This window comes from Salvelinus alpinus, chromosome 37 (genome assembly GCF_045679555.1).
Source record: "Salvelinus alpinus chromosome 37, SLU_Salpinus.1, whole genome shotgun sequence".
Classification (NCBI taxonomy): domain Eukaryota; kingdom Metazoa; phylum Chordata; class Actinopteri; order Salmoniformes; family Salmonidae; genus Salvelinus; species Salvelinus alpinus.
In genome coordinates this window covers 17,712,388-17,725,315 of record NC_092122.1, presented here as the reverse complement: position 1 = coordinate 17,725,315, position 12,928 = coordinate 17,712,388, and the positions used below count along the sequence as shown (strand labels likewise).

Below are 12,928 nucleotides of genomic sequence, written 5' to 3'. Positions count from 1 at the left end.
CTGTCTGTCTGTCTGTCTGTCTGTCTGTCTGTCTGTCTGTCTGTCTGTCTGTCTGTCTGTCTTTGTGGTTAGAAAGACAGGGAGCACAACAGCAGACTGCAGGGCTTCTACTAGCACCACTGATTGTAGCTTCTATATGTCAGGTCAAGACTGTCGGTCTTCTCTAGTGTCTAGTCAATCCCAGTCTACAGCTGTGATTAAAGGGATACTGCGAGATTCAGGCCATTGTTCTACTCCCCCAGAGTCAGATGAACTTGTGGATACCATGTTTGTGTCTCTTCGAGTCTGCGTGCAGTATGACTGAAGCATATGCGCAGGTCAGCGTTTTTCGTCATGAATCTTGTTCTGGAGGCAGTACTGCAGTGTGGTCACTAGCTGGCCATAAAGTCAGCAAATCAGATTTGAAAGCTAACCTTAACCACACTGCTAACCCTAATGCCTAACCTTAAATGAAGACCAAAAAGCACATTTTTGTTTTCATACATTTTTCTACATTTTGACTTTGCAGCTGGCCCATCTAGTGGAAATCGCTCGGTTCTGCCTCTATACACCAGCATAGCTGTAGTCTTCCAGTCATTTTGCTAACACTAGTTAGCATTGGCTCATAAACCTAGCTCTAACTTCCTTCATACTGGACGCAGAGACAAACAAATGGTATCCACAAGTTCATCTGACTCTGGGTAAATAGAATAACAATTACATGTGCAATTTGCATTTATCTGTAACGCACCCTAACCAGAAGTGTCCCTCCAATTTCCTGGAGACTGTATTGCAGGCAAACTTAAATCAGTTTTACAAAATATTTACCAGCATGTCACGTGCAACCAGAGAAAAAAAAATCCTAGACCACCTTTACTCCACACACAGAGATGCAAACAAAGCTCTCCCCTGCTCTCCATTTGGCAAATCTGATCAGAATTCTATCCTCCTGATTCCTGCTTACAAGCAAAAAATAAAGCAGGAAGTACCAGTGACTTGCTCAATACAGAAGTGGTCAGATGACGCGGATGCTACACTACAGGAATGTTTTGCTAGCACAGACTGAAATATGTTCCGAGATTCATCCAATGGCATTAAGGAGTACACCACCTCAGTCATTGGATTCATCAATAAGAGCAACGACAATGTCATCCCCACAATGACTGTACGTACATATCCCAACCAGAAGCCATGGATTACAGGCATCGAGCTAAAGGCTAGAGCTGCCGCTTTAAAGGAGCGGGAGACTAAACCGGACGCTTATACGAAATCCCGCTATGCCCTCAGACGAACCATCAAACAAGCAAAATGTCAACACAGGATTAAGATTGAATCCTACTACACCGGCTCTGACGCTCGTCGGATGTGACAGGGCTTGAAAACGATCACGGACTACAAAGGGAAACCCAGACGCGAGCTGCCCAGTGACGCGAGCATACCAGACGAGCTAAATGCCTGGTATGCTCGCTTCGAGTTAAGCAACACTGAAGCATGCACGAGAGCACCAGCTGTTATGGATGACTGTGTGATAACGCTCTCGGTAGCCGATGTGAACAAAACCTTTAAACAGGTCAACATTCACAAAGATGCTGGGCCAGACGGATTACCAGGATGTGTACTCAAAGCATGCGCGGAACAACTGTCAAGTGTCTTCACTGACATTTTCAACCTCTCCCTGACCGAGTCTATAATACCTACATGTTTCAAGCAGACCACCATAGTCCCTGTGCCCAAGGAAGTGAAGGTAACCTGCCTAAATGATTACCGCCCTGTGGCACTCACGTCAGTAGCCATGAAGTGCTTTGAAAGGCTGGTCATGGCTCACAACAGCACCCTCCCGGACACCCTAGACCCACTCCAATTCACATACCGCCCCAACCAATCCACAGATGATGCAATCTCAATCGCACTCCACACTGCCCTTTCTCACCTGGACACCTATGTGAGAATACTGTTCATTAACTACAGCTCAGCGTTCCACACCATAGCGCCCACAAAGCTCATCACCAAGCTAAGGATTCTGGGACTAAACACCTCCCACTGGAAATGGATCCTGGACTTCCAGATGGGCCTCCCCCAGGTGGTAATAGTAGGAAACAACACGTCTGCCATGCTGATCCTTAACACTGGGTCTCCTCAGGGGTGTGTACTTAGTCTCCTCCTGTATTCCCTGTTCACCCATGATTGCGTGGCCAAACATGACTCCAACACCATCATCAAGTTTGCTGACGACACAACAGTGGTAGGCCTGATCACCGACAACAATGAGACGTCCTATAGGGAGGAGGTCAGAGACCTGGCAGTGTGGTGCCTGGACAACAACCTCTCCCTCAATGTGAGCAAGACAAAGGAGAGGAACGTGGACTACAGGAAAAGGCGGGCCAAATAGGCCCCCATTAACATCGACAGGGCTGTAGTGGATCGAGAGTTTCAAGAGTACCTTGGTGTCCACATCGCCAACGAACTATCATGGTCCAAACACACCAAGACAGTCGTGAAGGGGGCACGACAACACATTTTCCCCCTCAGGAGACTGAAAAGATTTGGCATGGGTCCCCAGATCCTCAAAAGGTTCTACAGCTGCACCATCGAGAGCATCCTGTACCGGTTGCATCACCGCCTGGTATGGCAACTGCTCGGCATCTGACCGTAAGGCGCTACAGAGGGTAGTGCGTACGGCCCAGTACATCACTGGGGCCAAGCTTCCTGCCATCCAGGACCTATACAATAGGCGGTGTCAGAGGAAAGCCCATAAAATTGTCAAAGACTTCAGTCACCCAAGTTATAGACTGTTTTCTCTGCTACCGCGCGGCAAGCGGTACCGGAGTGCCAAGTCTAGGACCAAAAGGCTCATCAACAGCTTCTACCCCCAAGCCATAAGACTGCTGAACAATTAGTCAAATCGCCACCGGACAATTTACATTGACCCCTTCCTTTTGTACACTGCTGCTACTCGCTGTTTATTATCTATGCCTAGTCAGTTCACCCCCACCTACATGTACAGATTACCTCAACTAACCTGTACCCCCGCACACTGACTCGGTACCGGTACCCCCTGTATATAGTCTCATTATTGTTATGTTATTGTGTTACTTTTTATTATTTTTTAAATATTTTCTTAACTCTTCTTGAACTGCACTATTGGTTAAGGGCTTGTAAGTAAGCATTTCACGTTTAAAGTTTACACTTGTTGTATTCGGCGCATGTGACACATAAAGTTTGATTTGAAAAGGACAACCAAGACATTTAAATTTCCATCCACAAACCCAAAACCACTCACCCCTACAGAACATCCCAGAGTCTTTCTAGTGGCTTAGCCATAACTGCAGATAACCACGCCACTCAACTCAATGAGTTAACCCGTGAACTAATTCTCCTACACTACCAACTCAGGACTAGTGACAACAGTGCATCGTTCTCTGTTCTCTGAGAGCAGAAGACAATGGCTGAAGCATTAGGTTGTGTAAGAGAATGCCCCCCCCCCCCCTGTGTATAGGAAGAGCAACACCGAGGGCTCACATTGTTCTTGTTCCCTATTGGACAAATAAACTTCCTGGAACGACTTGTATCAATCTGCACACATCCGGACACTACACCGCCCGGTACTCTAAACAACCACGTACACAGTCACGAAGAGGGAGAGAGAGAGCGGTGTGTGCACACATGCTCACGTGTGTGTATGTTAATGTGTGTGTATGTTAATGCATGTGTGTATGTTAATGCGTGTGTATGTTAATGCGTGTGTATGTTAATGCATGTGTGTATGTTAATGCATGTGTGTATGTTAATGCGTGTGTGTATGTTAATGCGTGTGTGTATGTTAATGCATGTGTGTATGTTAATGCGTGTGTGTATGTTAATGCATGTGTATGTTAATGTGTGTGTATGTTAATCCATGTGTATGTTAATGTGTGCGTGTATGTTAATCCATGTGTATGTTAATGTGTGTGTGTATGTTAATCCATGTGTATGTTAATGTGTGTGTATGTTAATGTGTGTGTATGTTAATGTGTGTGTATGTTAATGCATGTGTATGTTAATGTGTGTGTATGTTAATCCATGTGTATGTTAATGTGTGTGTGTATGTTAATCCATGTGTATGTTAATGTGTGTGTGTGTGGTACCTTGCATGAGTGCAGTGATTTGCTGGGACTTCTGTGCGGGGTGTTCTCTGAGGATCTCCAGAGCTGTTCTTCCCTGGCAGTCTGTGATGTTGGCATCAATACCTGCAACAGACAGACAGAAGACCGAAACCATGGGTCAGACAGGCACCCAGCCACGCCACCCCACACTCACACACACACACACACACACACACACAAATCTAGCCTCCTGCACACACTCCCTTAACAAGTAAATCTATATACACATTTTAAAGGGGAAGCACTGTAAAGTGTTGCATGTAGGAGGACAAAGATCCTAAATAGACTCACTTGGAGAAATTTACAAGGAAAACATCCATACTGTATTTCAGTCTGACAATTTACCGACAGAGGAAGCTAGCTGTGTCCATCCTGTATCACACACACACAGATTGATGGATAGAGGAGAAGGTTGGGTGGATGACAGGGGTCAGACAGTACACCGGTACAGGCCTGTCACTCATCTAAATAAGCCCCCCGGACAAAAACAAGTTTGCTCTGTTTTTTTGTTAATTCTTTCCAATGTGTCAAGTAATTATCTTTTTGTTTTCTCATGATTGGGTCTAATTGTGCTGTTGTCCTGGGGCTCTGTGGGGTGTGTTTGTGTTTGTGAACAGAGCCCTAGGACCAGCTTGCTTAGGGGACTCTTCTCCAGGTTCATCTCTCTGTAGGTGATGGCTTTGTTATGGAAGGTTTGGGAATCGCTTCCTTTTAGGTGGTTGTAGAATTTAACGGCTCTTTTCTGGATTTTGATAATTAGTGGGTATCGGCCTAATTATGCTCTGCATGCATTATTTGGTGTTCTACGTTGTACACGGAGGACATTTTTGCAGAATTCTGCATGCAGAGTCTCAATTTGGTGTTTGTCCCATTTTGTGAAGTCTTGGTTGGTGTCTCTCTCTCTACATATCATCTACTGTCTCTGTCCATATAATCATCTACTGTCTCTGTCCATATAATCATCTACTGTCTCTGTCCATATAATCATCTACTGTCTCTGTCCATATAATCATCTACTGTCTCTGTCCATATAATCATCTACTGTCTCTGTCCATATAATCATCTACTGTCTCTGTCCATATAATCATCTACTGTCTCTGTCCATATAATCATCTACTGTCTCTGTCCATATAATCATCTCTCTCTCTGTCTCTGTCTCTGTCTCTGTCTCTGTCTCTGTCTCTGTCTCTTTCTTTCTCTCTCTCTCTCTCTCTCTCTCTCTCTCATCTACTGTCTCTCTCTCTCTCTCTCTCTCTCCATATCATCTACTGTCTCTCTCTCTCTCCATATCATCTACTGTCTCTCTCTCCATATCATCTACTGTCTCTCTCTCTCTCTCTCTCTCTCTCCATATCATCTACTGTCTCTCTCTCTCTCTCCATATCAACTACTCTCTCTCTCTCTCTCTCTCTCTCCATATCAACTACTGTCTCTCTCTCTCTCTCTCTCCATATCATCTACTGTCTCTCTCTCTCTCTCTCCATATTATCTACTGTCTCTCTCTCTCCATATCATCTGCTGTCTCTCTCTCTCTCTCCATATCATCTACTGTCTCTCTCTCTCTCCATATCATCTACTGTCTCTCTCTCCATATCATCTACTGTCTCTCTCTCTCTCTCTCTCTCTCCATATCATCTACTGTCTCTCTCTCCATATCATCTACTGTCTCTCTCTCTCTCTCTCTCTCTCTCCATATCATCTACTGTCTCTCTCTCTCTCTCCATATCAACTACTCTCTCTCTCTCTCTCTCTCTCCATATCAACTACTGTCTCTCTCTCTCTCTCTCTCCATATCATCTACTGTCTCTCTCTCTCTCTCTCCATATCATCTACTGTCTCTCTCTCTCCATATCATCTGCTGTCTCTCTCTCTCTCTCCATATCATCTACTGTCTCTCTCTCTCTCCATATCATCTACTGTCTCTCTCTCTCTCTCTCTCTCTCCATATCATCTACTGTCTCTCTCTCTCTCTCCATATCAACTACTCTCTCTCTCTCTCTCTCTCTCCATATCCACTACTGTCTCTCTCTCTCTCTCTCTCCATATCATCTACTGTCTCTCTCTCTCTCTCTCCATATCATCTACTGTCTCTCTCTCTCCATATCATCTGCTGTCTCTCTCTCTCTCTCCATATCATCTACTGTCTCTCTCTCTCCATATCATCTACTGTCTCTCTCTCTCTCTCTCTCTCTCCATATCATCTACTGTCTCTCTCTCTCTCTCCATATCAACTACTCTCTCTCTCTCTCTCTCTCTCCATATCAACTACTGTCTCTCTCTCTCTCTCTCTCCATATCATCTACTATCTCTCTCTCTCTCTCTCCATATCATCTACTGTCTCTCTCTCTCCATATCATCTGCTGTCTCTCTCTCTCTCTCCATATCATCTACTGTCTCTCTCCATATCATCTACTGTCTCTCTCTCTCCATATCATCTACTGTCTCTCTCTCTCTACATATCAACTACTGTCTCTCTCTCCATATCATATACTGTCCCCTTCTCTCTCTCTCTCTCTCTCTCCATATCACCTACTGTCTATATTATAGCCTCAAGGACTTTTTAAAAACGCCTTATTGTAACACATGAACTGTGTGATATTTGGTGGAGCCAACATGGAGGCACGAGACAACACACATGGGCCCAAGTGAGAGAGAACACCATCCCTCTGGCCAGGTTAGATAGGTTGTATTGTAACACTGTGTGATGTTTGGAGCCAACATGGAGGCACGAGACAGTACACATGGTCTAATGTGAGAGAGAACACCATCCCTCTGGCCAGGTTAGATAGGTTGTATTGTAACACTGTGTGATGTTTGGAGCCAACATGGAGGCACGAGACAGTACACATGGTCTAATGTGAGAGAGAACACCATCTCTCTGGCCAGGTTAGATAGGTTTTATTGTAACACTGTGTGATGTTTGGAGCCAACATGGAGGCACGAGACAGTACACATGGTCTAATGTGAGAGAGAACACCATCTCTCTGGCCAGGTTAGATAGGTTTTATTGTAACACTGTGTGATGTTTGGAGCCAACATGGAGGCACGAGACAGTACACATGGTCTAATGTGAGAGAGAACACCATCTCTCTGACCAGGTTAGATAGGTTTTACTGTTTTGAGCATCAATCTCAGGTCTGTAAATCAAGTGTGATAACCTCAGTGGGTTTTTGTGATCATTGTTTAGTAACAGAGGTGGTGTACATCAACGCTGTAAAACCCACAAGTGCATACTGCCATTTTAATATAACTTTATTGAGTGATGCTCACTTCAGGAAATGTTTTAGTTTTTTCTGGGAGAGATTGAGGTCTGAAAGGCCCGTTTTGTATCCCTCCAAAGTGGTGGGATATAGGGAAAATCAAGGTTCAACAATTCTGTAATCAATACACAATGAATGTCACCACAGACATCACCAGATCAATGAACACCCCAGAGTCTGAAATAGTGGAAGTCCTGACATTAGTTGAGACCACAGGAGATTGAGGTCATACTCAGGCCCTCAAGATAAAAAAAGCCGCATTGGCAGACCTGCTGGGTATCAGAGCACAGGGGGCATTTCTTTGGTTCAGAGAAAAAGAATGAACAAAGAGGAATTATTATTTGCCAAATCAGCTGTTTGACCGGAGCTCACTAGCCCTAGTGAAATTAGAAAGAGGGCAGTAGAGTTCTATGCTGAGCTCTACAAGTGTGAGGACAAAGAGGGCAGTAGAGTTCTATGCTGAGCTCTACTAGTGTGAGGACAAAGAGGGCAGTAGAGTTCTATGCTGACCTCCACAAGTGTGAGGACAAAGAGGACAGTAGAGTTCTATGCTGAGCTCTACTAGTGTGAGGACAAAGAGGATATAACAGTGACAACAGTTTCTTGATGGGCTCCCACAGGTGGCTGCAGAAGCTCAGGGTGAACTACAGCAACCATCGTCTTTGCAGGAGATATACACTGCATTAAAAGGCATGGAAAATGGTGGGCTTCCTGTTGACTTTTTAAAGTATTTTTGGGCTATGTTGGGAGAGGATTGGCTAGCAGTGGTTAACGATAGTTTGACAGGAGGGTTACTACCGATAAGCTGCAGGAGTGCTGTCCTCACCCTACTGCCAAAAAAGGGTGACCTTATGGAGGTGAAGAACTGGAGGCCGGTGGCCTTATTGTGCACTGATTATAAGATCCTGTCTAAGGCTTTGTCCAACAGGCTGAGGGAGGTGATGGGGCAAATCATACCATACCAATCCTGCTGTGTTCCCGGCAGGCAGATAGGGGATAACAGTTCCCTGATTCTGGATGTTGTGGACGTCTCTAGGGCTGTTGGGTTGGATGCTGGTCTAATTTCAATTGATCAGGAAAAGGCATTTGACCGAGTTGAACATCAATACCTATGACGCAACTTTGAGGCATTTGGTTTCAGCCCTGGTTATACTGCCATGATCACGGTGATATGTGGTGACATTGAAAGTCTATTGAAAGTTAACGGTGGCTTGAGTGCTCCTATTAAAATGTGTAGAGGTATGAGGCAGGGGTGTTCGTTGTCCGTAATGTTATATGCATCGCTATAGAGCCACTACCAGCATAAGAAGTTGCATTGAAGGGGTGAACATTTCAGAGGACATTCCTCCTATTGGTCTCTCAGCAGATGCTGATGTAGTTATTACGGTGAAACATCAAGCAGAGGTGGATTGTTTGAGTCTAATGGTTGATCGGTTTAGGGGAATAACCTCTGCAAAGGTAAATTGGCAAAAAAGTTGTTCTTCACAGATTGGGAAATGGTCTGGAGGGATCGTGGCATTGCCAGGGGGGCTGGAATGGTGTAAGGGTATCTTGGAGTGTACCTAGGGGATGAGGGGACTATGGAACAAAAATTTGGAATGGGGTGGTTGATATGGTGGAAGGAGGGTGAGGAGATGGCATTGGTTGTTATCTCGTATGTCATATAGTGGACACACTATTATTGTTAACAATGTGATTGCCTCTGCACTGTGGCATCGGTTGTCATGTTTAGAGCCACCGTCTGGCCTTCTGGCCAAGATACAGGCAATTATTGTAGATTTTTGGGGGATAAATATCATTTGGGTTCCACAAATTGTTTTGTATTTGTCAAAAGAGGAGGGGGGACAAGGTCTTGTACATCTTGCGAGTAAGGATGCCGCTTTCCGGTTCCAGTTTATTCAAAGGTTGCTTTATGGACCGAATATGTGGTGTGGAAAGGGGTGGCAGGTCTTGTATTACAGCAGGTAGGGGGATTAGCTTTAAAGAAGGCTTTATTTTTGGTTGATAGTAGCCAGATTTCTAGGGAGGGAGTACCTCCGTTTTACAGAGGCCTTCGTAGGGTTTGGAGTATAATGAAGGTGTCCAGAAGCCGTAGAGTGGAGTCAGTGCATTGGCTGCTGGAGGAACCTCTGGTGTTTGGGGCAAGACTGGATTGTACAACTGCAGCTGTTCCACATTTCTCCAAGATTCTGGTGAAGGGCAAAATCATCACCCTAAAACAGTTAATGGACATGGCTGGGTGCACCTTAATGGATGGAGGACGGGTGGCTGAACATTTGGGGGTGAGGTCAGAAAGGATTGTCAGACAACTGCTGGGAAGCTGCAGGAAGGCTCTGTCAGCAGAAGAGTGGATTTATGCTCAACAGTCACACGGAAAAGGTACAAGATAGAAACGTCCCATTTCCAAGACCGGGGATTACACCCAATATCCCAGAGTCAGAAAGAAATGTGTTATTACTGGATTTGAGAGGGTTGGAAGAGGTGGGTTTGGATGAGGTGAATGGGAAGGATTTATATAGGGGGTGTGTCAAGGTTTTGAATAAAGATGAAGTGAAAAATAGAAAAGACACTCCTTGGAGGGTAAAACGGCCTTGGTGACAAGGTAAAGCCAGCATGGAGAGCACTGTACAAGCCAGCGTTACAAAAGGGTACTGGTGATAGGCAATGGAAGGTTTTGCATGGCATCAATGCAGTTTTGTTTCTGTCATTAATTCAGATGGATGTCCTTTTTTAATATAAGAGAAGCAGTTTTTCACTGTTTTATGGAGTGTGAGAGGATAAAGCCTCTATTTGAAATAATATAGTATGTTTTAAAGCTGTAGGGGAGATTTTCAATATCACTGTTTTGATTTGGGGGTTTCAATATAGTAAGCAACAGAAAATAAAATGTAAACTGTTAAATTTTATTTTGGGACAAGCTAGGAAACATAAAATAGACACGGGATATAGGCAGGATATAAGATGTGTTTTTTAGGGATTAGTCAAAGCGAGAATAAAAGTGGATTTTGAGTTCTTCTCGGCTGTAAAATATCTCCCATTGAGGAGAAGTGGTCTTACGAAGGAGTGGTTTGTTTTGTGGAGGAGAGGACATTATTTTTTGTTGATGAAATGCCTTTTTATTTATAATTTTTTCAATGTTTATTTAACCTCTCTTGGGCACGTGAGACGGTAGCGTCCCACCTCTACAGCAGCCAGTGAAACTGCTGGGCGCCAAATTCAAATACAGAAATACTCATTATAAAAATGTATTTTAAAGATGAAAGATTTTAAAGATTAACTCCTTGTGAATCCAACCACAGTGTCAGATTTAAAAAATGCTTTACGGCGAAAGCATACATTACGATTATGAGAACATAGCCCACTAGACAAATCATTAGAAACAGTAGCCAGCCAGGTAGAACAGTTACACAATTTAGAAATAGAGATAAAATGTATCCCTTACCTTTGATGATCTACATATGGTTGCATTCAGCAGACATTCATTTACTCAATAAATGTTATTTTTGTTCGATAAAGTCTCTTTATACCCAAAAACCTCAGTTTTGTTCGCGCGTTTTCTTCAGTAATCCACAGGCTCAAACAAAGTAAAAACGGAAAGACAAAAAAATCCAAATTGTATCCGTAAAGTTCATAGAAACATGTCAAACGATGTTTATATTCAAACCTCAGGTTGTTTTTAGCCTAAATAATCAATAATATTTCAACCGGACAATAACGTCGTCAATATAAAATGTAAACAAGAAACGCACTCTCTCGGTCTTGCGCAGGAAAAAGCTCTGTGACACGGCAGGGTCCACTCATTCAGACTGCTCTTACTTCTCCTTCATTTTTCAGAATACAAGCCTGAAATTTTTTTTCTGAAGACTGTTGACATCTAGTGGAAGGCATAGAAACTGCATTTTGAGTCCTAAGTCAATGGATACTGTATTGGCATTGAATAGAAAACTAAAAAAAAAAAAGAAAAAAATACTTTCTGAATGGACTTTTCTCAGATTTTTGCCTGCCAAATTAGTTTTGTTATACTCACAGACACTATTTTAACAGTTTTGGAAACTTTAGAGTGTTTTCTATCCAAATCTACCAGTTATATGCATATCATATATTCTGGGCCCGAGATGCAGGCAGTTTAATTTGGGCCTGCATTTCATCCAAAATTCCGAATGCTGCCCCCTACCCTAGAGAAGTTAAGAATGACACGTGTTGTTTAATTTCTGAAAAGGCACAGTGTGCCATTATTTGTGTTACTACTTGAGCATAAAATAAAATCCTCTCTCTCTCTCTCTCTCTCTCTACATCTACTGTAACACTGACTGACAGTTAGGGAGAGGGGCATGACAGCACAGCTATGAAACATGATTATATAATATGTATATATTATTCATCCCTTACATTTGTCTGTAAGAATTTGTTAGATTACTTGTTAGATATTACTGCACTGTCGGAACTAGAAGCACAAGCATTTCGCTACACTCGCATTAACCTCTGCTAACCATGTCTTTGTGACCAATAAAATGTGATTTGATTTACTAGCTATGGCAGGATGGATCGCTAGTGCTGCTGATATCTCCAGAACAGAACATGTACATACTGTTAGATAGATCAGCAGCAGTATTGGGGTAAACACAGGGGACAGGTTTACATACGCATAAGAACAGGAACAGAGGTATGAGGGGGGTAAACACAGGGGACAGGTTTACATACACATAAGAACAGGAACAGAGGTATGAGGGGGGTAAACACAGGGGACAGGTTTACATACACATAAGAACTGGAACAGAGGTATGAGGGGGGTAAACACAGGGGACAGGTTTACATACACATAAGAACAGGAACAGAGGTGTGAGGGGGGTAAACACAGGGGACAGGTTTACATACACATAAGAACAGGAACAGAGGTATGAGGGGGGTAAACACAGGGGACAGGTTTACATACGCATAAGAACAGGAACAGAGGTATACAGGGGGTAAACACAGGGGACAGGTTTACGTACGCATATGAACAGGAACAGAGGTATGAGGGGGGTAAACACAGGGGACAGGTTTACATACGCATAAGAACAGGAACAGAGGTATACAGGGGGTAAACAAAGGGGACAGGTTTACATACACATAAGAACAGGAACAGAGGTATGAGGGGGGTAAACACAGGGGACAGGTTTACATACGCATAAGAACAGGAACAGAGGTATGAGGGGGGTAAACACAGGGGACAGGTTTACATACACATAAGAACAGGAACAGAGGTATGAGGGAGGTAAACACAGGGGACAGGTTTACATACACATAAGAACAGGAACAGAGGTACGAGGGGGGTAAACACAGGGGACAGGTTTACATACACATAAGAACAGGAACAGAGGTATGAGGGGGGTAAACACAGGGGACAGGTTTACATACACATAAGAACAGGAACAGAGGTATGAGGAGGGTAAACACAGGGGACAGGTTTACATACACATAAGAACAGGAACAGAGGTATGAGGGGGGTAAACACAGGGGACAGGTTTACATACGCATAAGAACAGGAACAGGGGCAGAGGTATGAGG

The 12,928-nt window shown here is 43.7% G+C and overlaps 1 protein-coding gene across 4 annotated transcripts in view; it reads right to left on the bottom strand.

Annotated features, from left to right (window-relative positions):
- Positions 1-12,928, bottom strand: part of LOC139565959 (ankyrin repeat and sterile alpha motif domain-containing protein 1B-like) — a 388,198-nt gene that overhangs the window by 224,099 nt on the left and 151,171 nt on the right. For all 4 annotated transcript variants that reach the window (XM_071386670.1, XM_071386669.1, XM_071386672.1 and 1 more), the window contains exon 7: positions 4,104-4,205. In XM_071386670.1, coding sequence (XP_071242771.1) covers positions 4,104-4,205 — 102 coding nt within the window. The remainder of the gene's footprint in view (positions 1-4,103; positions 4,206-12,928) is intronic.